This window comes from Heteronotia binoei, chromosome 21 (assembly GCF_032191835.1).
Source record: "Heteronotia binoei isolate CCM8104 ecotype False Entrance Well chromosome 21, APGP_CSIRO_Hbin_v1, whole genome shotgun sequence".
NCBI classification, from domain to species: Eukaryota; Metazoa; Chordata; class Lepidosauria; order Squamata; family Gekkonidae; genus Heteronotia; species Heteronotia binoei.
In genome coordinates, this window is record NC_083243.1 from 175,639,189 (window position 1) to 175,665,843 (window position 26,655).

Genomic DNA, 26,655 nt, shown 5'->3' on the forward strand with positions numbered 1-26,655 from the left:
TACAATTAGGGGATCTCTTCCCAATGTTTATTCATAGATTTCACCAGGGATACATTCACTAGCATAGTTAAGCCCTGTAACCTCGGTGCAGTTAAGACATATCCTGTTATAATAGCCACACTGAGTGTTAGCAAGACACCAAATACATAAGGAATATGTTGACCCCCGTAACACAAATGGAGTAGTTCTTAGATTCACACAGGAATTGTAGCAATGGCAAAGTTAAGCCAGGGTAGTGCTAACCTCTGACGCTAGCCGACACTGCTAAGGTTCCTGCTTTGGCATATTGCTCAAAGGGAAGCTACCATATAAAATAAAACGAGTAAATGATCCAACTAGCAGCATGGACAGAGACAAAGCATTATTTCCTCTTCAAAATATTTCCCCTGCCAGTGGAGCTGCAATATCAGTCGTATCCAACAGTCATTTCCTGCTACTGGTAATGGTGAAGGTGATTTGTGCCCGTTCCCCCTCCTTCTTGCAGGCCCCTGTGTCCCATCCTGTGCTGGCGCTGGAGGCTCCCCCTGGACCACAGAGGAAGTGTTTCGGGGAGCTGCAACACTTTGTTATGTTTCCCCGAACACTGTCATGCCCCTAAATTAACAGCTTTTGCCTCCTGAAACCAAACAAAAGTTGGAGGGTGCAAAAGTAGTTGGTTCTCCAGTAGCCTTCCTCAGTCCCATCGGTCAACTGCTGCATGGAGTGACTTGTTGCTGTACGCCATCACTGAAACTCCACCACATAAGAAAGAATCATTTTTGTTCATCAGACCAGTTTCTACCCGTATGCATAAAGCTGCTGCTCCACAGCTGCGGAAGCAAATATCCAAACAACAGGCCTGGGTTTTCTTGTCTCATCAAGGCACTAGCACCATGGAAATGCAAAGATTTCTCTCTTCTGAGAATCTCAAATTGTGGTGAGTGGAAGGGGTTGTGGTGACACTCAGGAATGTGGTATCAGCCACCACTGGGACAAGAGACAAGGTAAAGCGTCGTATCATGATCTGCAGGACCTCAGCCTGGGCTTAGCAACGAGGCCAAGGAAGTTGGTGCAAGGAGGTTGTCATCTGGAACAGTCTTTTATGTCGGAGGAGGGAAGAATTTGGCAGTCTTCTTAGTGCAAGGGACATGCCTGATGGGAAAGGGGGAAAAAGAGAAAAGTTGGATCCAAGACCAGACATAACCTCTACAGACACATATCTATCTATCTATCTATCTATCTATCTATCTATCTATCTATCTATCTATCTATCTATCTATCTATCTATCTATCTATCTATCTATCTATCTATCTATCTATCTATCTATCTATCTATCTATCTATCTATCTATCATCCATCTATCATCCATCTATCATCTATCAATCATCTATCTATCATCTCTCTCTCTCCCCCCCTCCCTCCCTGGCAACAGTTCCTACAGCAGAGAGGTCAGAAAACCTTCCAGCAGACAGCACATAGTATCCTCACAGAGACTGAGCAGGTACGTACATGGATACACACGGCCCCAATGCAGAATTTTACAATCCTTCCCAATTCTATGCTATGTGCCACTTCCATCATCCCTTTATAATGCATCCTCTTTTTTTGCCAACTTCTCCCTGCATCACTCACAAAGGTGGGAAGGTGGTACCAATACAGTCACGTAGCTTATTGGGGAGGCAGCCACTTCCTGGGGCTGGGCTCATCTGGATGGAGTTTACTTCTGGGGGTGCAGAAGGATGGAACAACTGCTCTGTAAGAAAGGAAGGAAGGTTAAAGAGATTATTAGGTCCTCTTCCCTTCACAGTTGCCCTTTGGAAGATCACCCAAGCCAGACACTGGTAAAGCTCTCCCCACCCTTTTTTCTTTACCTCCTGCTCCCCCAATTTGACTTGCCTTGCTCATTCACCACACTGGCCTGATGCACTGACGGCACCAGGTTCACCTGCTCCTCTCGCACAAAACCTTTCCAAAATTCACATGGCAGTGCTAAAAGCTGGGCAACCACCTGTGGGAAAATGGGAACAAACCGTCTGCTTCCTGTCTTATGTTCTACCAGCCCCAGCTTCACTCAGACCCTCTGTTGGTTCTTGCTTATGTTTCACAGATGAGTTTCTGTACCCACCACCTCAGAAAGAGGTTTTTAGTATAATCCCCCACCATAACGGCACATAATATCACTAAAATTATATTTTGGCACACTCTCAGACCAAGATCTGAAACAGACCTCTACCGGCGTTGCCAAAAGAACACCAGCTCACATGTGCAGTGCTGACATAGGGGCTCTGTTCCTCATTGCAGCTCCATTACTGCTTTGAGATTTCATTCCATAAAAGGAAGTCAGGTATATTGTACTTGCACTTGAACACACACACACAACTGTATTGAGACATCCTGAACATTTCAGATTTTTTTCTATATACATTCACATGATTTTTTCAGTCCAAAAGGCACATCAAACAAAGGTGCTTTCAAAAATAAGTACACAGAACAATTTGAAGCAAACCCACCCTAAAGCGCCCAAGAGTAAGATACCTCACTCAACCACGATCCAATCAATAATGTTTGTCAGCAAACAATGAATTAATAGTCAAGTTTACTCAATACAAGTCACAGAATATCTGTACAATTCCTTTTGACTTATACATATTAAAAACAATAGAACAAACTAATTAAAAAGAAAAAGACATAAGGACTAAAAATGGCCTGGCTGCAACTTACCCAGGACTCCAAATCCAAAGATGCTGTGATCTTCAGGAGAACTGTTTCAGGTGGCCCAAAACCTTCCTGTGAGATATCCACAAAACACCTGGAAGACCTGTTTTTCTGCACTCTGCTGCAGAGCCCAATCAGATGTCCCCTCTACCTATTAATACAGAAAACTTCCCACCCTGGCCTCCAGACTTGGCTGCAGAAGTCCCGCTAAGGTTGGGGAAGGCCCCCAGGGAGTGATCTGATCCCTCTGGAACTTATCAAAATGGATACTGAATGGTGGGCACCAGTCCTTAGCAGAGGAACAAGCTGGTTTAAGAAGAGTCTGCTCCATAGTGGATCAGTGCCTGATTCTGCATCGTCGGGTGGAGAAGCGTACTGCCAGCCACACAGGGCACTGTACACAGCCTTTGTTGATTATAAGATAGCATTCAATAGTATCTCACACTACAGATTGTGGGTAAAACTAGAAGCTTCCACAATAGACTTACATGCACATTACATGAGAACAACTATTTGTTGGTGAGATGTAACCAACAAGATCATCTGTCCCACATGGTTCCAATCAGAAGGGGTATGAACATATGAAGCTGCCTTATACTGAATCAGACCCTTGGTCTATCAAAGTCAGTACTGTCTACTCAGACTGGCAGCGGCTCTCCAGGGTCTCAAGCTGAGGTTTTTCACACCTCTTTGCCTGGACCCTTTTTTGGAGATGCCGGGGATTGAACCTGGGACCTTCTGCTTACCAAGCAGATGCTCTACCACTGAGCCACCGTCCCTCCCTGCAGTGAAGCGGTGTTCCCTCTAAGCTCAGTTAGGGTGAGCTAGCTCATAGGTTTTTTAGCCTCTGGCTCACACATTTTTGTCTTAACAAGAAAAAATGGCTCCAGAGCATACTAATTTATGCAGTAGTTCTTTACTTTAATGCCAGTAGCTCACAAAGTAGAATTTTTGCTCACAAGACTCCACAGCTTAGAGGGAGAACTGATGTGAAGCAAGAATGCATACTTGCTTCCTTATTATAAATGCTCTCAGCAACCTCTTTATTTTCTTCAAAATTAGCATCCTCTCAGTGCCACTTAAGTGTTTAAATTTATATGGAGCAAACCTGTCCTGAACCTCTTTCCTACCCAGATACAAAAGCCTTCTGAATTTAGGTGGCAAAATACTCTTTTGCTGGCAAAATGCTCTTTTTTTTTAAACACAAGTAATTAATTTAGGCGTAAGCCAGTTCTGAAACTCTTCTTTAGCAGATCCAAAAGGCTTCTGAATTTTGCTGGAATTTAAAGTTCAGAAGGCTTTTACATCTGTTAAAGTCGAGTTTCAGAACTGGCTTGCTCCTTTATTTGAAGGAAATAAAGAGACTGTGGGGAGCATTTTGCCAGCCAAACCCAGAAGGCTTTTCCATCTGTTTAAGTTAAGGACTGGCTTGCTCCCAGTACACACATTGAATTGTAACAAGAGGCTGATAACTTGGAAGTAAATAGGAATACTCCTGTGGAAGACTTAGACTAAATGAGTCTCTATCCAGGTGCTCATTGGATGGACTTCTCTCTTTATAATATTGTAAGGTTCTACTTCTTTATAATGTGACAAAAGATTTGTAACATTCTTGATAAAAGTTTTGCCAAATGCGCTAGCCAGCATATCACAGTGTTTGTTTGTATCTCCTCTGCTTAAGCTAGAAGCAGAGATGGTTTCACTTGAAGTATGTGTCTGGTTCCAAGCTATATGCTTCTGGCTCAAGTTGAACCTCCCCCGCTGCCCTGGATTAACTTCATTAATCCTCTCAGACAATTTTCACTTAGATGGGTGAGAGCCATAGAGGACAAATTACAACTATTTGGTCTTCTGCATAGCCTTACTGCATCTTGGGTACTCAGAAGCCAAAGCACTAATCAGACAGAGACTATGGGACACCACTCTTCAAATCGACAGATCACAGGCCCACTCTGCTCCGTGGGAAACTATAACAAAAATTTTGTTCCATCAAATTACCTGTATACATTAGAATTCCCCAAACACCACTGAGCTTTCACTCTGGCCTGTTATATTGCCCCATCTGCCCTTCTTGAAGGGAGATATGCACATATCCCATATGTACAATGTGTCTTGTCCATGTTAGTCTGGAATGGTGGAAACAACTGAACTCTTACATTGCCGATTTTACCAGGACATTTGGAACACCCCAATTCTGTCCAAACATCCAGGTAGATCAAATCATTTTTGTACTTCACTTCTTGCTGACCGCTTTAACAAAACTATCCTTAAAGTAGCAAGATTCTGCACTCTGGCCTGCTCAACAAGGCAGAAGAACATGCTCTAGTATTTGAATAATGTTATTATTACTATTGATGGCACATTTTCTGAGCAGAATATCGCTTTTATGCACCCAATGTGTATTATGTATTGTTGATATTCTTGACCGCTGGTCTTGGATCATAATAATAAAAAACGGAAAGTCTGAAGTCACGGCTGCAGGAATGCACCCAACAGGTACACCCTACAAGGGAAAAGGCTGGATTTCTCTTCCTGTGCAGAATGAGCACTGGGTGGTCTCTGGACTCCAAAGATTCACCCACACGCATGTCACATCCATTACCTGGCTTTGGCGGGGTGTGTCCTCCATGATGGTGACTGGGGTTGGGTTGGGGATACTATGCCCAACTAGAGTTGGCCCAAAGATACGTGCCAAGCTATGTTGGTCCATTCGACACTTCGGGCTCTCTATGACCCTAAGGGGAAAAAAGAAGAATGAGAGATGGATCCATGGAGTCCAGAAAGTGTCACAGCATCAACCCGACATCTGTTCCACTTGATCCAGCTATGCTACAGCAGCAGCTATGATACATGCTGTATACATCCAAGCCCACCTAAGAGACACTCTTGGCTCTAAGGACCAGAACCTCCTCCTCGTAGTCTTTCTTATCCCCTAATCATGGAATGGATTTCCATGATTTGTGTGCCTTTGAAACTGAAGTTGCCTCTTTGCAATTGCAGGTAACCCGAGTATAGCAATAGGTTTCCAAACAGTTGCGGAGAGTCCACGAAAGGAAAAATAAAGGAAAGAAGCAAAGCACAGAAAAACTGCACGGTCAGGACTGCTATGCAGAAGAGGGAAGAACCCACAACAGCCAACACTTTGGCAACGGCCAATTAGTCAGCTATGATGAGCACTGACTATCTTGGGTAAGAGCAGATTAATCAAATACTTCTTTTAAACCAGAAGAACATGTGTGTGTGTGTGTGTGTGAGACACTAAAAAATGATAATTAAGCCGCGTAGGTGCCTTAAATGGGAAAAATGCACAACAAAGCAACCAGAGTGATAGGCAAAATATACAGGAAACTTTATGCCACCACAGACGTATCTATTACAGATAAGTGTCCTGAGAATGCAAATGACACTTCCGGCAAGGCAGAAGTAACTGGGTGTTGTTCATAATATCATATTGTTCTTGCTTCCCCCTTCAAGTCTGTGCTTATTCTCATCAATACCCTCCTCACCTATGCAAGTGGAGCATGAGAAAAGCCAGTGTATCTCTATTGGCCGGAGGCAGCTTCACCACAACATGGCAGAGAGCAGTGTGGCGGGCAGTTTCATCTGGGATATCTGGTTGGGAGAAAAGGGAGATATAGGTCCTTGGGGACGCCTGTAGACCACTCACAGATGTCAGAATTTAGGCAATTGACACCAGCATCCCTCTAAGCATTGTTCCAACGCATTAAGTCGTAGCGTCTTAACTATTATTATTATTTAATAGGCTTATATTCCGCCTTTTCCCATAAATGGGCCTAAGGCGGATCACAACATTAAAAATAGCAATAAAAACCTACATATCAAAGTTAAAACACCAATTTAAAATTAACAGTAAAACAATAAATAAAACGCACCACCGGCGGACAGGGCACAGCATATCAATAACCAGTCGCACTGTAATAAGCATGATGCCACCACAAGGGAGGCCAAATGATAGAATAATAGGACGCCCGCTGCCTCAACCATAGGCCTGGAGGAACAACTCCGTCTTGCAGGCCCTACGAAATGGCAGTAATTTAGGTAGGACCCGGATCTCCACAGGGAGCTGATTCCACCAGGCAGGGGCCAGAGCTGAAAAGGCCCTGGCCCTGGATGAGGCAAGTCGGACGTCCTTAGGGCCAGGAGGTGCTGTGTAGCCGATCTCAACGACCTCAGGGGCGTATATGGGGAAAGGCGGTCCCTCAGGTATGTTGGTCCCAGACCGCTTTAAATGTCAGTATTTAAGTTTTCCCACTTTCACATAAAGTTAAAAAGAGGTCTCCAAGCAACCAACCAGTTTCAAGAGTAACTCAGCCCCTTTCTTCATTTTTAAGCAGCAATTCTAGGCTGCCCTAGAAACTACAGCTAGACAATGTGGAGAACACACTACACAGAATCCATCTTGGAACAGGCAATTCCCTCCTTCTGCCCTGCCCAAACATACCTGCAGCATGCAGAAAAGCAGAGTGCAGGTAGAAAGTAACAAGTGGTTCCTTCAGGCTCCTCAAAAAGTCCTTGAGAATGCCACAGATCACATGCACATCTGCCACTTGGTCCAGTGAGGGAACTGCTCCTTTGGAATGAAGCAGTTTGTTTTTCCATTCACGTACAATAGGCTCTGCACCAGATATTCGGTATAACCCCACCTGTTTGACAAGAGAAGGAGTTACCACTAGGTCTGGACTTCAATCTGCATTCCTGGCTCAGCACAATACCATTACATAGATTAACCATGAGGTCATTGGGCACCAGGGATTTGCTTGGTGTATGAGAAAAGCAGCTATGACTTCCATTGCAAAAATAACGTTACTTACGTAGCTACACATAATTTCCACAACAGAGCCAATAGCAGCTTCAAGCAGCAGTCTGAAGCAGCAAAATTGGTGTGGAAAGGCCACTTGAAACGGTTTCCTGCAGTTGTGTGCAGAAAAGGGCTATACTGTATTTGAAAGGCACAAAATCTTTATTTAGCGTGTAATACACAGTCTTTGTTTGTTAAATAAAGTTTGAGTCCAGAGGCATCTTTAAGACCAACAAAGTTTTATTCAAGGCATAAGCTTTTCATGTGCATGCATACTTCCTCAGATACATAGAAATGAAAATTACCAGTCCATACATATAGCTAGAGGGTGAGCAATAAATCATCATTCAGCGTAATGAGGTTTAACAGATTCAAGGACCAAATAGGAATAACATTTGTTTTGGTTTAATTCTGGGGAGGGGAAACAGGGAAGGAAATAAATATGTCAAAATTGAAGATTGATGGCTACCACTGACAGTCTCAGGCTCACACAAAAATTCAGTTTAGTTTTTAAAAAAAGAAAGAACAGGGTGTGTTTGGAGGGGGTTAAGAACCTCTACAATAGTAATATTACAGATATAACCCCTTCCCCCAGAGTCTGGACACCATTTTGGGTTGCTGTAGCAACAGAAAATAGTGTCCACAGGAGCTATGAAGGAGAGTCAGTGCGAAGGAAAGAGAAGACACATGAAGGGGACACTAGGAGCCAACAGTGAGTCCTTGTTAATCCCCTTCTTGTTATCCATTCTTTATAAAGCACCACAAATTATTAAACCCCATGCTATAATCTTCATGAATTAAAACATTCATGTATAACTATAACCAGCAGCTCAGGGCAGCAAGCAAAACTAACTGTCTCTACAATTCAAAATAAATTGTTAGAAAATGAAAACATTTCACCCCATAGTCATACAACTGAAGCCTGATCCTTGCACAACTTACATAAACAGAAGTACTATAACTAGCGGCAAATAACCCCCATATGAAATAACCAGGTTTTTAGGCTTTTCTAAGGGGTAAAGGTCTGGCATATAGCCTCAGGAAGGAGGCCACTGATAAAATCTAATTCCGGGTCAAAGCCATGGAAACTATATGTAAGGAAGTGTAAACCAAAATTTGAGGGCATGGAAGTATTTTTTTTTTAAAAGATACACTTTAAAAGACTAACAAAAGAACATATATAAAGATATGGGAAGAGGCCAGAACAGATGACTGAGGGCAAATGAAAGCTGATGAAACACGAAGATTAATGTGAGAATTAGTGCAGGCAAAATGCCAAGGACACATAAAGCAAACCCAAGGAGATGGATGGGAAGAAATCAGGATCACCTGAGGAATCTTGGGTGCAAGAAGAGGCTTATAGGAGGGGTGGCCAAACTGTGGCTTGGAAGCCACATGTGGCTCTTTCACACATACTATGTGCCTCTCAAAGCTCCAACCGCTCCAACAGCTGGCTTGGAGAAGGCATCTGTCTCTTTAAATCACTTCTCTAAGTCAAGCCAGCCGGTGGTTTGGAGAATGCATTTAAAGTTGCTTTCTTTCCACCTCTCCCCTCTCCCCATCTATTTGCCTTCCTTCCTTCAGCTCTCAAACATCTAATGTGCATGTCTTTCAGTTCTCAAACATCTGCCGTTTATTCTATGTGGCTCTTACATTAAGCAAGTTTTGCCACCCCTGACTTACAGGATAAACAAACAGTGATGGCCAGTGAAGAGCAACACACACACAAATGCCCAGTGGCAGACACGAATGGCGTTTAATTCAGCATCAGCTTCATGAGTCAGAGCTCACTTCATCAGATGCACTGGAGCATAGAAGAGAGCATAAGAACAACAATAAGATGTAGAGTCAAAAGATTAAAAGAAGAGAAGAAAGGGAAGACACTGTGGACAAAAATATAACAGATGTGACATGTAGTCTGGATGCAAGTGGGAAAAAGAAACATGAAGGTAAGGGAGCTGCATGTGTTGCACATCTGGATCCAGAAATCCAAGTAGGCAAGAGGAGTGAGCAAACAGTATAAGCTTTGAGTAACTATCCACAGTAAACAACTGGATAAAGCACAAGAAGGAATGGAAGAGTAAAACTGAAAGGGAATTAAGTTCAGCTGAAAAGCTGAGAAAGGCATCATAGCAGAAAGGTAGCCCACTTAGCCCACTGTCCAGAGATCTTAAGTCCCCCCCCCCTCCATTCACCTCTTGCAGACCACGACTTTCCACTTGACCAACACACTGAACCACTAGTGGGGGCACCATGGGGGGTGCACTGGGTGCAAAATCAGCCAATATGCCCTACAAAACAAGAAAAGAGAAGATACAATATTGTTTGGAGAAACATCTTAGGCACAGCTGTCCTACACAAAATGTCAACACAGCTGCTATTTTCCCAGGACAAAACCTCCTCCCCAGGTTCTCATCCTGCCAATGCAACAAAAAAAGGGGGTGAAACAGGTAACCCAAAAAGTTGAAACAAAGAAACGGAAAGTAAAACATAATTATGCATGTAGTGCAAATGTACAAAATATCATATATAGTTTAATACAATCAAAAGTGCTAAAATATCATTTAAAAATAACAGTCCAATGGTTCAGCATATAAGTACCATATAAAGACAAATGAGATGTTCCCCCATGGAGAAAGTGGTGTCAAATATTCTTGAGATGCAACATGGGCAACTCATCAAGATGTAAATATTTCATTTGCCCAAGGATCTAAAATACACATAAAACATGTGACTAAACAACTGAAAATTAAAAAGGCTCCTAATTATTTTAGAAAGAAGATACGAAACTAAGTGAAAAAAAAATCTTAAAAACCTAGAAGGTACAATATTTACCTTCTTAGGCCCAATCTGCAATGCTCAAAGCTCCAGTGGAGTGCTCAGATACACCATAGTAGTCCACCACAGAATATATGGGAAATATGGGAGTGGAGAAAATGTGATGCAATGACACCTCAGTGAGTAAGGTAGTTATCCTATTTCCATATATTTCAAAATATTTAAATTATCTCATTCCTGAACAGACATATCGATAATTATTTCTCCCCCTCCCCCCCTCATTTCAGGTTCATTCTGTGTATGATCATTTTTATGTATATCTTTGTTAAATTAATTGAGGACTTAGTTTGAATTTTACCACTAAGGAAGGCTTTGTGCCAAAATGCATTTGGTGTGGGTTCTTGCCTATGGAGACCATTTTTCTCATCCTCCCACACTCACCTCTTTGATTCTTGGGCGAGCACCTGGCATACAGAGAAATGGGCAGCGTTCTTTACACTCAGGGTGCACTACACGTTGACAGGGTCGACATTTAAGTGCCACTCTCCCAAAGCGCAGGCGGGATTTGCAAACTGCACATGACTCTAGACAGATGATCTTGGGCAGGAAAGGAGAGAGAGAAGGGCAGGTAAGCAAAGCAAAAAGAACAACTAAATCACTGTCCCCTGGCCAGTTCTGTATTTTGCCTGAGCTCATGTGCAATGACGCTGCTATCTACCTACTTTGCAATATATTGTAGACAGTATCTCTTCAGTTTGCAGACAATCTAGAGAAACCAGCCTTCCTTCCTGCATAACACTTGTAGGGTTGTCCCCAGCTGCTGAGAGGAGACTAGGAGATAGGACAATACCATAGTGGTTTCAACAGGCCTGTTCTCCCAAGTCTTACTTACTGTCTTGGAGGTGAAGTGATGTTGGAGTGGTGGTGCTTCTCGTGGAGAAGAAGGAGTAGAGGTGAAGCAGCCTTGAGCATCCTTCCCCCCAGCTCCAACATCAGTACCAATGGCTTTACTCTCAGCCCGACTGCTATATCCAATTGACTCATCATTGCTGCCCCAAACTGTAGTGAATTCTATGGATGAGAAGAGCCACTCTCAGCACTAGAAACATGAACAAACACAGAGACTATTTTCCACCATTCTAAAATGACAATTCCCTGCACGCATTGTTAAATCCCAGAACTAGTCTGTCTGCTTATCTCAAACTGCAGTTTCTCCTTAGAGGCTAAAATTCTGTGAATTCAGGAGCTAATGGAGAAGAGCACAGTTGCTTCTTATGTGCAGGAATGCCCAGGAGTTTTGGCCAGGATGGCACAGAAGTCTAATCTTTTCCCATAGTGCAGGATTTGGGACTATAGTAACATCTAAGTGTCCAGACAGTGACAGAGCGGGGGAATGAACTCAAAGCAACATACCCCAAGGGCTTACCTCCAAGGATGCTCAGAAGAAGAAGAAACTCCTTATAAAACTACACTCCTTACACCTCAGGATCCTTCTGAAATTATCATTCATATCTCCAGGTCTGCTTAGGACCTGCTCTCCAGGTCTTAGTGGTTTTAACAGGGGTGGAGGGAGTTCATTGGAAGTTTAGCTGAACCCGGTTTTGCAGTCCCATCCTTCAACTGCTAATCCTATCCACCTATTCCCTAATATTGTTGGTTAAGGCCTGTCTTTAAATAAAGATATAAACAGCTATCTCTTACACACAGAGTGCCTTTCCTGCACCACTTAGCAACTACTTATAATTAAGGAGGGCTTTCTTCTAAGTAGATGGCAAAGTTGACCTAAGCCAAGCAGCACTAGCATCACAACTTTTCTCTACATTTTATTTATTCATTTTTGTTAATTTCTATTCCTCCCTATCCCGAAGACGGGCTCAGGGTGGATTACAACAAATATAGTCCAACATGTATAGGGGGAGAGCTTTGAAAGCTTACGGTGGCATTCCAGTACTGCTGCCTAACCAGCTGTCCTCCATGTCCCGTACTGGCCATTCCCACCAAAGCGAGGGGCCAAACTGAAAGGGAAGGGCTACCTGTAATTGTGGAGATGCGATGATTCTGCTGGGATCGACGACGTGGCACCACCCCAAAAGGTGGCAAGCTGTTTTCAACAAGAGCTCCAGATCTCAAAGCCAGCTCATTTGCCTGCCAAGATTTTAAGGACAGGAGGATAAAGAGGTGACAACCACACTTATTCAGATTTGAAACCTGGACTACTATACAGGAGTACAAGGAAATGTTAACAGAGTGCTCTTTGTAGTTTGAAGAAAGATGTCCTCTCCTTTGTTCCATTCACCAACTGGACAGAATACTCTTTGTTTTAAAGACACAAATCTGAAGATGCCAGAATATAGGCCATGCCTTGCTGGATTAGACCAACGGCCCACCATGGCTGACTGGATGCCTCTGCAAAGTCCATAGGCAAAGGTGGCATAGGCCAAGTCCTACTTCCCTGCAGCAACTGGCCTTCAGAGGTACCGTATACTACCTCAACATAGGGGTCACATTCAACTACTGATGAACTTTTCCCACATGAATTTGCCAAAATCATTCTGAATCCAAGCAGGCCTCATTCAGGTATTGGAGGGGGGGGGCACAAAGTTACATAACCACCTCAAGCCGCCCTGAGTCTGCTTCAGCGGGAAGGGTGGGATATAAATCCAAATCAGTCAATAAATAACCACCTCAAACCTTGAGCCTGCCTTGGCGGGATATAAAACCCATAAATTAAAAATATATAAATAAAAATAAATGGAAATGGGCATCAGTGTCCCACTTGCAATGAACATATGCTTATATGGAAGGTTATCTCCAAGTCAAAAAGCTGCCTCATAATCTCGTGGTATGTCAGGACCTTCCAGATCTTTCTCCAGCCATGCCAGCCTGTGTTTGCCTCTCCTCCTACCATTTCAGCTATGCAGAGACCTCTTTTCATGTGGACTTCTTTAAATGGTAGAAATAAGTTGTGCAGTTCTAGAACCCTGCCAGATACTCAACGAGGTGTCAATGTCATAGACAACACCACTGCTTCACACTTATGCACATTCTGTTCCACTTTCCTATTCCATCAGTTTGTGAGATTTATTGTACACACATATATCCATACCCTGCAATACCTCTTAGAATGAGTTTCACTCCAATGCAGTCAAAGATAAATGTTCTGTGTCATGTTCTTCTCACTGTAGAACATTGCCATATACTCACATTAGGAGCAGGAGTTACAGATGGCCGTGCACGCTTGGGTGCAATCACTGGTTGGATCAGGGGTGCCAGAGAGGAGCGCTAGAAAAGGAAATTATTTCAATAGCAAAATAAGGCTGGTTCCACTTAGTTTGGGGCAGGGGGTGGTTCTCTGCACTAGGGATGAATGGATTGCTCCAGTTGCATCCTTATCAGGATTTGTCCCAGCTTTAATCTGAGGGGTTTTGTTCCTACAGTCTCCTGTGGAATTTCAACTTGAGTCCAAAATTTAGAATGCCAGTGTTCCTCTTCATTTCCTGTGTACATGGAGACCCACAGACTAAGGGAGGAAATTGTTTCAAGGTTCAGGGATGTGGGTTTCCATAAGCCTAAAAACTGGGGATCCTGAGAGCAGTGACCCCTTGTGGTTGCATAAAAACAACAACAAAAAAATAGAATACCTTTCAAAACTCTGAACATCAATTTAAAAAATGTTTTTCAGCACAGAAAGGGATGTTGTGAAGAGGGTTCTTATTTTTTTTTTTATTTTTTGTACAACAAACAGATGTTCTCTTTTTGATATCCCTAAACCTCACGATCACAAAAGTATATCCCTACACAGTGTAGGATAGAGAGAACTTTTTCAGGGGGGCAGCTTTATAAAGGTGATAAGGCTGTATTGTAACAGAATGGTTCAGAACATGTTTCAAGGAAGGGAACAGGTCTGTGAACTTTACTACTGTGTGTAGTGTATATGATCTGTTGCTGTACGCATCATCTTGTTCTCAGTCCATTGTATTTCTGCTTCTGTAATACTATTTGCTTATTTAGCATCTCCCAGTTCATACTTATGCTTTGCTTGGATATCTGCAATCCCATTCCTGTTACTCTGCTGATTAGATGTCTCATCCTACCGCTTGCAGTCACTTACATTGTGTAATACGCCTTCGTTAAGAAAAGGTGGACTTTAAATAATGTAAAGGAAGAATAATTCTCCCTGCTTCTGCAGTCTGTGTGGACACCAGGGAAAAATTAGCCCCTTCATTATAGCCACAAAAAGAGTACAACCCCAACCCCAGCTGCTCATGGACTGGTTTTGTTTCGATCCCAAAAGTAACCTTATGGGGGACAACCAAGATATCATCTGAAAAGGGTCTTGCAGTCAACCATCTCTTCTGTTCACCTCCCGCCCACAGAATATTGATCATGCAAAATCAACGATACAGACAAAAACTTCCAGAGATTTGAAGGCAGAACAAAGGAAGTTTCCATAAGTTTCATTGTTCCTCTCCAACTGTAGGTTTTAAGTAGATCTGAATGTCCTTTTCACTTACCCTTCTGCTGCCTTTAGCAGCTTTTATCTTAGCTAGATCCTGAAAGAATAAGCAAATAAAGAGAAGTGGGGTTAGGATCAGCCATACAGCACACACTATCCAGTAGTCAATCTCTTCCTTGAGTATATCCCCGCCCCACCCTTACAACTTGCTCTGTATAGGTATTTGCTGGAAGTTTTGCAGAAGGCAGCAGCCCACCAATACTAAAAGCAGATTATACCAATGCTACTATCTCTGAATGGCTATGCAGAAATCTAGACAGGGCAATTAAAAACTTAAGTGGTAAGGATATATAGAGAAGACAATTTGATGGGCTGGCATACTTATCAAGAGTGGATTAAATGTTGTGAAAGGATGAGATATGTTAAGGAAAAGAAAATATTATTTTCCCTTGACCAAACACAGAACATGTTTCAAGGAAGGGAACAGGTCTGTGAGCTTTACTACTGTGTGTAGTGTATATGATCTGTTCATATACACTATGAAAATACACTAAGAAAATAGGAGAATGATTGTTTTAGTCCCCTCACATAGATCTATGCAAGGTTTGCGATTGTATTACTAGAAGCTTCCTATTGCTCTCACTTTCCTTTCTGAAAAGCCTTCCCAGAAAAGACTTAGTCTGCCACTCTTTCAAATATTGTTATTCATCCCACTTATATACTTATTCTAAAAGTATAACCAAAGCCTGAGTATATTTTAGAAAGGTTATAAAGCCAGGTGAGAAGGGGGAGGGCAGAGAAAAAGCAAACTGGCTTTGAACAAAGTATCAGCATCTGTTTTGTTTCAAGGAAGTTCATATATATTTTAAAACTATATTCTTATATATGCTCCATACTTCAAGAATGGAGTGCAGTAGAAGTTACAACTGCACAGAATGTACAAGTTTGTTTCCAGGAGCAGTCCGCAAGGGGGAACCCTAATACAAGGCAGTCCATCTCCCCAATCCTACCCCCACAGGCCAGGAATGATATGCTCAAGGGTCATTCCCCCCTCCTCCATTCCTATCTCCCCTTCCCCTTGGAGGAGATTCTGGCCAATTGATTTTAAGTTTAAGAGAGGAAAAGCTGGATAGTGGTTCACTGCCTATTGTGTCACATTTGCATTAGATTCATATCATTCGGCATCCATATAATGCAGAATTGGTATTTTAATAGCTTCAATGCCTGGGGGAAGTAATTAGAGGTCTAGCTGGATTTCAGCCTGGTATGAATGTGTGTGGGGTATTTTAGCTTCTCAGATTCCATTGGTTTTCTGCAGACTCTTGGCTTTCTTGTTGCTTCAGTCAGCAGTGTAAAAGGTTTGGGAAAAAAGGTGGGAGCAGGGAAGATTGCTTGCATGAATGGAAGTGGGAGCTCTAGCCAATTCAGATTCCACCTTCCTCCCAGCTCCAAGGATACAAAGCTCACATCTTGATGCTGCTGAATGCAAGGCTGCTGGCTGCTAAAATAAACAGCCTTTGTGATTCAATGACTTATACCCAGAAGATGCAAAACTGGTTCTTTCAGAGCTTGGTCTGGTACAGATTTATATTAATCATACTGGGGATGCTTTTAAATGTACTCACTATTAAAATGTTATACTGGCTTTTCAGAGGTACAGGGAGCTGTGTTTGGTCAAGGGAAAATAATACTTTCTTTTTCTTAACATAGCTCATCCTTTCACAACATTTAATCCACTCTTGATAAGTATTCCAGTTTCTGCAAAAATCTTAAAACACCACCATCTGGATATCTGGCATAGTTCATTCCCAGCGTGAAATCTTGACTAAGGCACTGTAAGTGGCAAGAGCCTGTCCATACTTTAACCCTTCTGTTTTCTCATGAGTAACCTAGGAAGGGGGCTGCAGCTTACCACTTCATCATCCGAGTGGTCAAAGCTGATGTCAGATACGACTGAGTTGCCAAGTTCTTCCACTGTAGACAGCCTACCAGAGAACAGCAGGTCAGGGCAAAGGGGGAAACATAAGGGATATCAGTTTAGGTAAGTCAGGAACATCTTCAAATACCCACTATTGCATTTCCCATTTGTTAATTTCTCCATTTTCCAAGATTCTCAAGTAGCTCTGATAGCAGTAAGGAAACAGGCAATCACTAGTTTATATATTTCTTTGAGAAATAAGCTCTAAGAAGGCATGAGTGACTGTAATCAAATTAGGAAGGAAGGAAGGAAGGAAGGAAGGAAGGAAGGAAGGAAGGAAGGAAGGAAGGAAGGAAGGAAGGAAGGAAGGAAGGAAGGAAGGAAGGTAGGTAGGTAGGTAGGTAGGTAGGTAGGTGGAGGGATTTCAAGGAAGGAAGATGCAGGGATTTCAAGCATGCCAAAAACTGAAAAACATTTGAAAGTCAAAACCAAGCATGATAGGCACAAATCACATCCTGTGATAATCATGTCTTATTTTGCTGTGTGCACATGCCTACACAGGCAGTTCTATAGCACAGACACACCATACTGTATGTGCAGCAGAACTGAAGCATGTGAAATTATTATGTGAACAATAGAAATATAATTTGCTGGCTCTCCTACTTGAAGTGGTTTATGTGCAGAGAACCTGACACAATCGAAGTCTGTCCTACTCCAACACACTTCATTTTCCAGACCAAAGAATGGAAGCAAAAGCTGCTATATTTGTACATAACAGTTCGAGTCACCAAGCTCACTGAAGAGCTCCAGTATATTCCAGGGTTGAGATTGCAGCATTTTGAACACTGGATTGTCCAAGAGTTGACTGACGACTAGCACAAGACTCATCTCATTTGCTGACAGTGCAATCTCCTAAACAGTTACACTCTTCTAAGCTCATGGACGTCAGTGGACTTAAAAGGGCGAAACTCTGTTTAGGATTGCATAGTTAACTTACGGAGCAGCCATAAATGTCACTTTCCTTCACCATAAGGCCCCAATAATATCTTTGTCCAAACGGGGCCAATAGAAACTCCAAGCTTCATGGTGGGTTGTTTTATTTTTTTGGGGGTGGGTGGGGGGTGGGACTGGGGAAGAGAGATTTTATTGATCAGCACTGGGCCTCTACTCTGTTGCTATGTGGGAAGAAAAATGCCTGGGGACATGAAACTGGAAATTCTCAGGGACACATTAAGACCATTTCTGCATCTGGTACTAGCTTCTCATTCTGGCACATCAAAGAGCACTGGATCTGAATCACTGATTCTGCATTAGTTCTTTTTGCTTACTGCTTATCATGTCTTCCACACTTCCATTGCTAGCAAGGTTCCTTGCCACTCCTCCTTCTCATCACTCCTGTTAGTCCCTCCCAAATGACTCAATTTTTTAAAATGCATGAGTGTTTGTGTTGCAATGCCAAGTTTCAAAAACTTCCAAAAAGCAAACCTTTCTAGACTGGGAGTCATACTTCCAATGTGTTTGTGTAGCATCCACAACACTATGAAATTTCAGGGACAAAAAAAAAATTATGAGATTGTGCTCAAGAGCAACCTTCAGCAGAGGGGAATGTTGTTGTAAAATAATTTCTGAAGCTAGAAGATGCACCACACAGATTTCTTTACACTGCAATGTAACGTACATTGCCCTTGTTTGCATTTATTACATAATACTGTGACTGATCCCCACCCCTGTTTCAAAGGAGGAATTCCCATGGTGATGTGATGGCATTGGTGGCTGGGTGGGAGTGGTGGGCATGGAAAAAAGGAGCAGTTGTGATGTAACTTATGCAAATAAGCATAGGCATGAATGGAGAAATTCCCCACTTAAAGTCACGATTTCAGAGGCATACAATGAAAAGCTTCTGGCAAATGCAGGATTCAAAAGACGTGGGAGAAAAGGAAGGAAGATGCAGGTAAAAACTTTGCTGTGCATAAACAAGCAGGGAATTAATCACTAGCTGTGAATAACTGTGGAGGTTGACAGCAGCACAAGCACTTTTGCAGGAACGGTCTTAGTTTGACCCTCACAGAAGCAGACACAGAACAAGCTGTGAACCAAGCTGAATATGAAGCACCGTTGGGGTACAGGAGCTCAGTCAGTTTGTCTGCTGTGGGACAGCAGATCTGCTGTCCTGTAAGGGTACCTCTTTTTCACTGCCAGTGATCTACTTATATATTTGTAAATAAAGTTTATAAGCCATAAGTTGCCAGGGCTGTCTTATTCAAACACACTAACATTACCACCGTAGCTTCTTGCCGCTCACTAGGTTGATAGAACTATGCAGGCCACTTTGGGTCCCCATTAGGGATAAAGATGGGCTATAAATACCAGTGTGATGGAGTGGTTAGAATGTTGAGCTAGGTTCTGGGAGACCCAAGTTCAAATCTTCACTCTGTTATGGAAGCTTGCTGGATGACCCTGAATCAGTCACATACTCTTAGCTTAACCTACTTCACAGGACTCTTGGGATGATAACATGGAGGAGAAGATGTTAAGCTGCTTTGGGCTCCCAGGCAGGGAATAAATAAAATAAATAGCGGGATGCTTGCATTGCAAGAGAAAGTTGGTGTTGGAGCAAAGGTCTGAGTTCAATAGTGCTCAGGATAGTGAGTGCAGAGGACCAAGAGGACTGGAGTCCAAGATGCAGGCCCATTCATTTTCTCTAGATAGGACTGTAATACAGTTTAACCCCCTGATCCCCTGGGCACTCACTGCTTGCCAGGCTGCAGAGTGCTGCGACGTAAACATCGCCCATCAAAAGCTGCAAGGACTGAGCGCTGGTCTTCACTGAAAGGATTGATCTGTGGATCTGCCATCAGGTAGTCATAGATAAGCTGCAGCTTGCGTTCCTGAGAGGGCAAGGAACAAAGTAAAAAACTGTTAGATATGGAACAAGGAGTGCCCTCTCATGGACTCCTCCAACCTTTACAAGGTTCAGATGATATCAGGATCCTTCATCTGTGTGGGTGTGTTTCGGGTTTTTCTGGAGGGGCGGGGAACACTCAGTGTCCCAACTCAATGCAGAGTGAAAACTAAAATAACGAATGAATGGGCTGTGGGACTGGGGAACAATCACTCACAACTTTAAGATACCCAAATTTTTGTTCAGAAGTGTTACAAAACAAACAATATGATCTGAATAAATTAAACAATTTGTGGTAATTTAAATGTTCAGGATGACACTTTTATACAGGGTTCAAAACTGCAGTATAATGTTATAGTCCTGGAGGCAGCTTATAAAAGGGAACAGTATTATAGTCTGTCTCACATTGCTTTTACTGCACCACTCTGTGCCTTTGCAATCCACTCTCAGCACTGCTTCTGGTATGGCCTTACGTAGCTCTCTTTTTGCATGGTGTCCCAATTCTCTGTAACCCTAGTCCTCAGTATGGTTAATGGACGTTCTGTACTTTCTGAATTGTTTTCTATATGTTGTAATTTCCCATGAGTCTCAGTAAGAAAGGGCAGCCGTGGGTGATGTAGGTAAATAAACATTTAGTGTCTTATACTCTGGTATCCACTGAAGATGCTGTATTTCATACTTCAAAACCACAAAGGTTTATAATATTTTACATTCTGTAATATTAGCACAGAATGTTGCTGTAATCGTCACATTAGTATTCCCTCACCGTTGCAGATGCCCAGAATGACTTGTTTAAGATCTCTGGTTAGTTCATGGCGGAGGCAAGACTAAAACCCAGAGGTTTTAGGCAAGACTAAAACCCGTATGAACCCCAGAGAGCACTGAGGTCAGCTGGGAAAAACCTGCTGATCATTCCCGGGCCGAAAGAGGTGAAGTTGCAAAGCACCTGCAACCGAGCTTTCTCTACCATGGCTCCACGCCTGTGGAACCAACTTCCAGAGGAAATGCGGGCCCTGCGGGACCTTGAACAATTCCGCAGGGCCTGCAAGACTACCCTCTTCCGGTTGGCCTTCACCGATTAAGAGGGAACTGCTAAAGAACTCGCCATCATAAATGTAAACGTAATCATAGCATCAGTATATATTTTATTAATTTATTAATTTCAGATTTTAATTAGAATTTTAATTAAATTGTCAATGTAGTTTTATTGATTGTATGACTAATGTATGAAATAATGTTGTTAGCCGCCCTGAGCCTGCTCCGGCGGGGAGGGCGGGATACAAATAAAAATTGTTGTTGTTGTTGTAAAACCCAGGATGTCCTGTGTTATAGCTTGGTCCCTTATACACCACACACTATAGTTGTTCTCAGAAATGTTTCATTTTTATTTTTGAAGGGATTTCTTTTCTTTTGCTCATGCATCACTGATTAAGCATGAAAACATATGTGGCACCTTCATACCAGTCCTGCCCTGTGAGCTCTTGCCTTTAAAAAAATAAAACATGACTGCTTCTATTGACATAGGTATTTTTCTTGTATGGACAGTGTGATACACCTGCTGTTTTGGGGAACATCCACAAAATGTCATGCCCAATCCAGGCATAGCTTGCATACCTCTTATATTTTTCTTGCTATAAACCAGAGACAATGAAAACCTCAGATTTCTGGCTCACCAGGGAAACTGTGAGGTCGCTGCAGTACCTTGTCCACATAGGGGCTCTTCTCACAGCCAGTCTGGGGAGAAGGGCTGAGCTGAGCATCACCCACAAATTGGCCTAGCTAAGCTCTGAACTATAATAATAATAATAATAATTTTTTATTTCTATCTGCTTCCACTCCCCTTTCAAAGGGCTTTTGCAATGTCTCAGCTGAGCTGCAATGTACATTTACACTGTAGCTGAGCAGGAAAGAGGCTGGAGAGAGCAGTGTGAGAGTGTGGCCATTACAGTGGCCTTGCCCACTTTCTGAAAATCTAAGCAGGCCCTGGGGAAGTACTGGCAGGCACCTCATTGGGAACTCTGCTTTAAATGCTCAGATATGGAAGTAGGAACATGCTTTATTTTTTAAAAGAGCCAGTTTGGTGTAGTGGTTAAGTGTGCGGACTCTTATCTGGGAGAACTGGGTTTGATTCCCCACTCCTCCACTTGCACCTGCTAGAATGGCCTCGGGTCAGCCATAGCTCTGGCAGAGGTTGTCCTTGAAAGGGCAGCTGCTGTGAGAGCCCTCTCCAGCCCCACCCACCTCACAGGGTGTCTGTGGTGGGGGAGGGAGATAAAGGAGATTGTAGGCAGCTCTGAGCCTCTGTCCTTGAAAGGGCAGCTGCTGTGAGAGCCCTCTCAGCCCCACCCACCTCACAGGGTGTCTGTTGTAGGGGAGGAAGGGAAAGGAGATTGTGAGCCGCCTTGAGACTCTTCAGAGTGGAGGGCAGGATATAAATCCAGTATCTTCTTCTTCTTCTAAAAAAATCAAGCACCCCACAGGATATAGACGATGAGATCTATGATGCATGAGCAGAAACAGGAGAAACACTAGTACCAGAGCACTTATATCACATTCCCCTTCCTTCTCATCCCATACCTGGCACAGGAATATCACCAGTCCCCAGTATCCCTAAGAGCAGAGATAGGAAAGGCAGCATTCAGCAACACACCGCTCATCCTCCTTCCATGGCCACCCATCCCTCCCCAGAAGAACCTGTGTCTCTAGCTCTGCTTCTGCTCGATGTCTTTTCTTCATCTCCACTTCCACCTGGTTGCGGGCATGTTTCAGCTTCACCTCCAGCACTGAACGTTCGGACTCTGAACGGCGCAAACAGTCTCTTGCTCTCTGTAAATCATGGTCCAGTCGGCAGCATCGCTGGCGCATTCCTTCAAGACATCGGGCAATCTGGAGGTAGTCTAGGGTGGAGAAATACAAACAGGATAGGAAGGCAAGGGAGTCTCTATGGTGGTAAGGAAAAAACTTAGCTGTATGTGGACCCTTTGTAAATATATAACTTTGGAGGTACCCAATAGCAGCTCAACAAAATGTTTGTCAACCAGTTTGGAAGCTGTTTGTATCAAGCTTGCAATGGGGGCTGTTCTTGACCCCATCCCATTCCCCACCAGGGATTCTCTCAGCTTCGGGCTCTCAGTCCTTGAATCTGCCTCCCCCACAGGAAATACTTTATGAGACTGAAGTTTGCCAAGTTTTGCTGGATCCAAATTCTGATACAAGTACTCGGTTCTATAAAACTTCCCTTTATGAAAAAGCGGAACAAGTTGTCTAGTTCACCAAATCTACATAGCAAGCTACTAAACAGAGGTGCTGATATACCAGCCCTGAATCCAGCATACCAGTGAGAAAGCTCCACATTCCAGAGCTACCAAATGATGGTGCTCAGGTCATTTATACAGCTGTCCTTCTGGATGCATGTATGCTGTATGCCTGTTCTGCATCAACATATGAACATATGAAGCTGCCTTATACTGAATCAGACCCTTGGTCCATCAAAGTCAGTATTGTCTTCTCAGACTGGCAGTGGCTCTCCAGGGTCTCAAGCTGAGGTTTTTCACACCTATTTGCCTGGACCCTTTCTTTGGAGATGCCAGGGATTGAACCTGGGACCTTCTGCTTCCCAAGCAGATGCTCTGCCACTGAGCCACCATTCCTCCCCTGATTGGAAGCAGCTTTCCAGGGAGTCAAGCTGAGGTTTTTCACACCTATTTGCCTGGACCCTTTTTTGGAGATGCCAGGAATTGAACCTGGGACCTTCTGCTTCCCAAGCAGATGTTCTAACACTGAGCCACCGTCCCACCTGGCGCAATTGAAATGCGGAATTCATACCACATTGCTGTTAGGGCTTGAGGAACCACAGGTACTGTTATGATTCTCAGCTTCTTCAGAGATTTCCTCACTGGGTTGCCTCCTGTCACCAGGGAACTCAGATTCTTCCCATTCCATTTCCTGCCTTTTTACAAGGCCAGGATGGAAGATTTAAGACTTGGCCTTTCAAACAAACATATTTGGAGGATGGAGTGAATGAGGGTGTAGGTTTATCTTTTTCAGTATTTCCTGCTATTATTCCCTCTGGGGTTGACTATAGCTGAAGTTGCACTGAGCCTCTGGTTCCCCCAGATTAATGGAATATTTCATTTTAAACACAGGTAGAGTCCTTTAAACAAGTTAACACAGACCAACAGGCAGAGTAGCCAAAATTAAGTCCAAAGTAGCTAAATTAAACTCATAAGGACTGGATTGTCTTTATGGAACTCTTGGATCTTGGAGCCAAACCACATCCATCTAAAACATTGCCACTTTGTAGTCACCATGTCCAGAAGTTCAAAACTTGACTGCCTCTGTGGAACCACAGTCTTTACCCTGGAAAGCCATCTTCTGTGTTGGGCTTAGCCCTGCGTATGCCAACTCATTACCCTCAACATGTAGCCCAGACCTACCCATCTGGGAATAGAGAACTATGCTTCACACAAGTTTAAAAAGAGGCACTCATGCAAAACGCACTCGTGTAATTGTGTTTAATTCCCTTTTCTGCCCCATTTATTTCTTGTAATCATCACTCAATGGTTAAGACCTTATGGACTTCCTGCATGTCCACTAACTGTAAAATACCTCCAGAAACAAAGGCACAAAACAGATTAGAAAGTCACTGAAACTAACCAGATTTTTAACGAATCACAATACAGATCACAGTTTTACCTTCTGGTAGCTTCTTCAAAATCTCAGGAAGATATCTTCATTAGAAGTCTCAGCAAGTAGTAAGCAGTAGCGGTTGCACACATGCCCTGTATACAGAGGGTCCTGGGGCATCCAAGGAAATTAAAATAGCCCAGGAGCCAGCCCAGCAGCCCACTGGCACTCTGAACCAGTGCCGCAAAAGCCACTTGGCTTAGACCTGGTCAGTGATGCTGCTTGCTTCCGGCCAACAGTAGCCCTGGAGGACAGTGGTCTACAAGGACTATCCCACCAATTTAGATAACCAGTCTCCCTCAGAGGGTCCCCAGTTCAATCTTCAGTTAAAAGGATCTTAGGGGGCAGGTTCTGGAACAGACTCTTCTCTGCCTGAGACCCTGGAGAGATGACGCCACTCTGAATAGACAGTACTCAGCCCAAAGGACCAGTGGTTTGGTTCAACACACAGAAGTGTTATTTTTTTTTTTTTTTAAATGCAGGGTTAACATATATTTGAAGCGGGCCACCAGAAATGCTGCAGTGGTATGGGGCTTATGGGGGAGAAGGAAAGTACATGTGCACTGTGAGTGCCAAAAAACACACTTTACCTGTAAAACAGTATAGCTGAAGTACAGTGGTTTAACTCATCAGTCAGTGATACTTGCTCCACAGGTTGTGGAGAGCTACATTTGCAATCACCTCCAACCAACAGAGCCACATTTACTTCCATCCTTAGCATCCCTTCGCCTCAGGAAGGCTTGCAGCCTTCTTGTACCTTCCGTGGCATCTGCAACAAGGTGGAAACCAACTACCAACCACAGCTGGGCCTTGCCCGCTTTCCTGAAACAAGGTGGATGCCACGTTAGAGAATGGTGCTTAGAAGAATCATAGGTGGCATGTCAAAGAGCCTGCTGATCTGGTGCCTCCCCCCAAAATACCCTCCAAGTTTCAAAAAGATTGGACCAGAGTGTCCAATTCTATGTGCCCCAAAAGAAGGTGCCCCTATCCTTCATTATTTCCTATGGAAGGAAGGCGTTTAAAAAGTGTTCAGTCCCTTGAAATGTGATGGCTAAAGGGCCTTCCCTCAAACCCACCTAGTTCGATAGAGCTGTTGAATTCTGTGAGCAGAAAGTATCCAAGCATTCAGCTGAACAGACAGCTAAGAGGTTGGGAGGCTGGCTAACTTCTTGAGAAATGGGACACAATACAATCTGCATGTAACCATCCCGCCCCCCCCCCCCACATACAGCAAGGGGAACTGTGGAAGTGGGATTTACCAGTACTTTAAAGATATAAAGTCCCAAAATTGAGCAGGTCTAGATAGATCAACAGTTCAGGGAGAGCACAGAAGAGCTGCTACACCTTAAAGCCACCTTAGGAAACAAGTCCAAAAGACAGGAGGAGGAGGGAGAGGAAGAAAAGACAAAAGGGCCTTCCCTCAAACCCACCTAGTTCCATAGAGCTGTTGAATTCTATGAACTGAAGAAGTTGATTCATCAGCTGAGTGGCCAAACGACTCATCCTGCTAAAGATACTGAAGGAAACAATGGCGTTTTGAGCTCAGTCATTCGCAACTCGAGGTAAAGCTCAACAGCGCCAAGCTTCCAGAACAGTCCCGTCTTTAGGCATCGCTAAGGGCTCCAGTCCCCTTTAAAACGCGCGAAAGGAGGAGAGATTTTAACCCAGCCAGCCTCAAGCCCTCCGTTTCTGTAACTTAGGGGCTTCCAAAAGCGAAGGACTGGATTGGATACTTGGGAGACAAAGGCTAAGATGCCTAGGTAGAAGAAGTACTTCTGCAGAAATCATACTCGGCAGAAAAGCCGTCGGGGGGGAAAAAAAAAAAGACGAAAACCCCCTTGAGAAAAGGAGACGTTCTGCTTGCTTCTTCCAGGAAACCCCCTCCTCAGCTTGCAGAACCAGCCAGCCTGGACATGCTTTGAGACATGCAACTCATTCAGGCATAGCGCATTCCTCCGTCCGAGCGAACACGCTTTCGGGTATTGAACCACCCCCTGCACGGCAAGCTCCACCTTCCCTAGAAAAAGCCTTCAACCCCTTGGGCCTCTGTTGGAAGAGGGGCCGAGAGGGCGGCAAAGGCCCGCCCACTACCGTCCTGCGAAGTGCTCCGGCCCGCGCAGACATTCCCATCTGCCCAACAACCAAAAGGGCTAAATCCTAGAAATACGGTAAGGCTCAAAACTTTAAATATCTGACAGGGAAACACCCCCCCACCCCACCCCTCCCGCCATGTTTAAACAGGAGAGCCAAAACGTCCCCAAGAGGAGCAAAGTCGAAGTGTCCATTTTGAGAATTTTCCTCTGCTGGGCTGCTCCCTAGGGTTGCCAAGTCCAAGTCAAGAAATATCTGGGAACTTTGGGGGTGGAGCCAGGAGACTTTGGGGGTGGAGCCAGGAGACATT

At 43.7% G+C, this 26,655-nt stretch overlaps 1 protein-coding gene across 1 annotated transcript; it reads right to left on the reverse strand.

Annotated features, from left to right (window-relative positions):
• Positions 1–26,382, reverse strand: LOC132588971 (rac GTPase-activating protein 1-like). The gene is made up of 16 exons (XM_060261469.1): positions 25,685–26,382; positions 22,263–22,465; positions 19,418–19,554; positions 16,661–16,733; positions 14,807–14,845; positions 13,497–13,574; positions 12,326–12,437; positions 11,185–11,363; positions 10,734–10,889; positions 9,710–9,805; positions 7,158–7,359; positions 6,202–6,307; positions 5,298–5,430; positions 1,877–1,988; positions 1,613–1,733; positions 1–1,131 (listed from the first exon to the last, which is right to left on the reverse strand). Exons 1-16 carry the CDS (start codon positions 25,755–25,757, stop codon positions 1,080–1,082), a joined length of 1,872 nt encoding a protein of 623 aa, XP_060117452.1. The 5' UTR covers positions 25,758–26,382; the 3' UTR covers positions 1–1,079.
• Between the last annotated feature and the right edge of the window lie 273 nt (positions 26,383–26,655).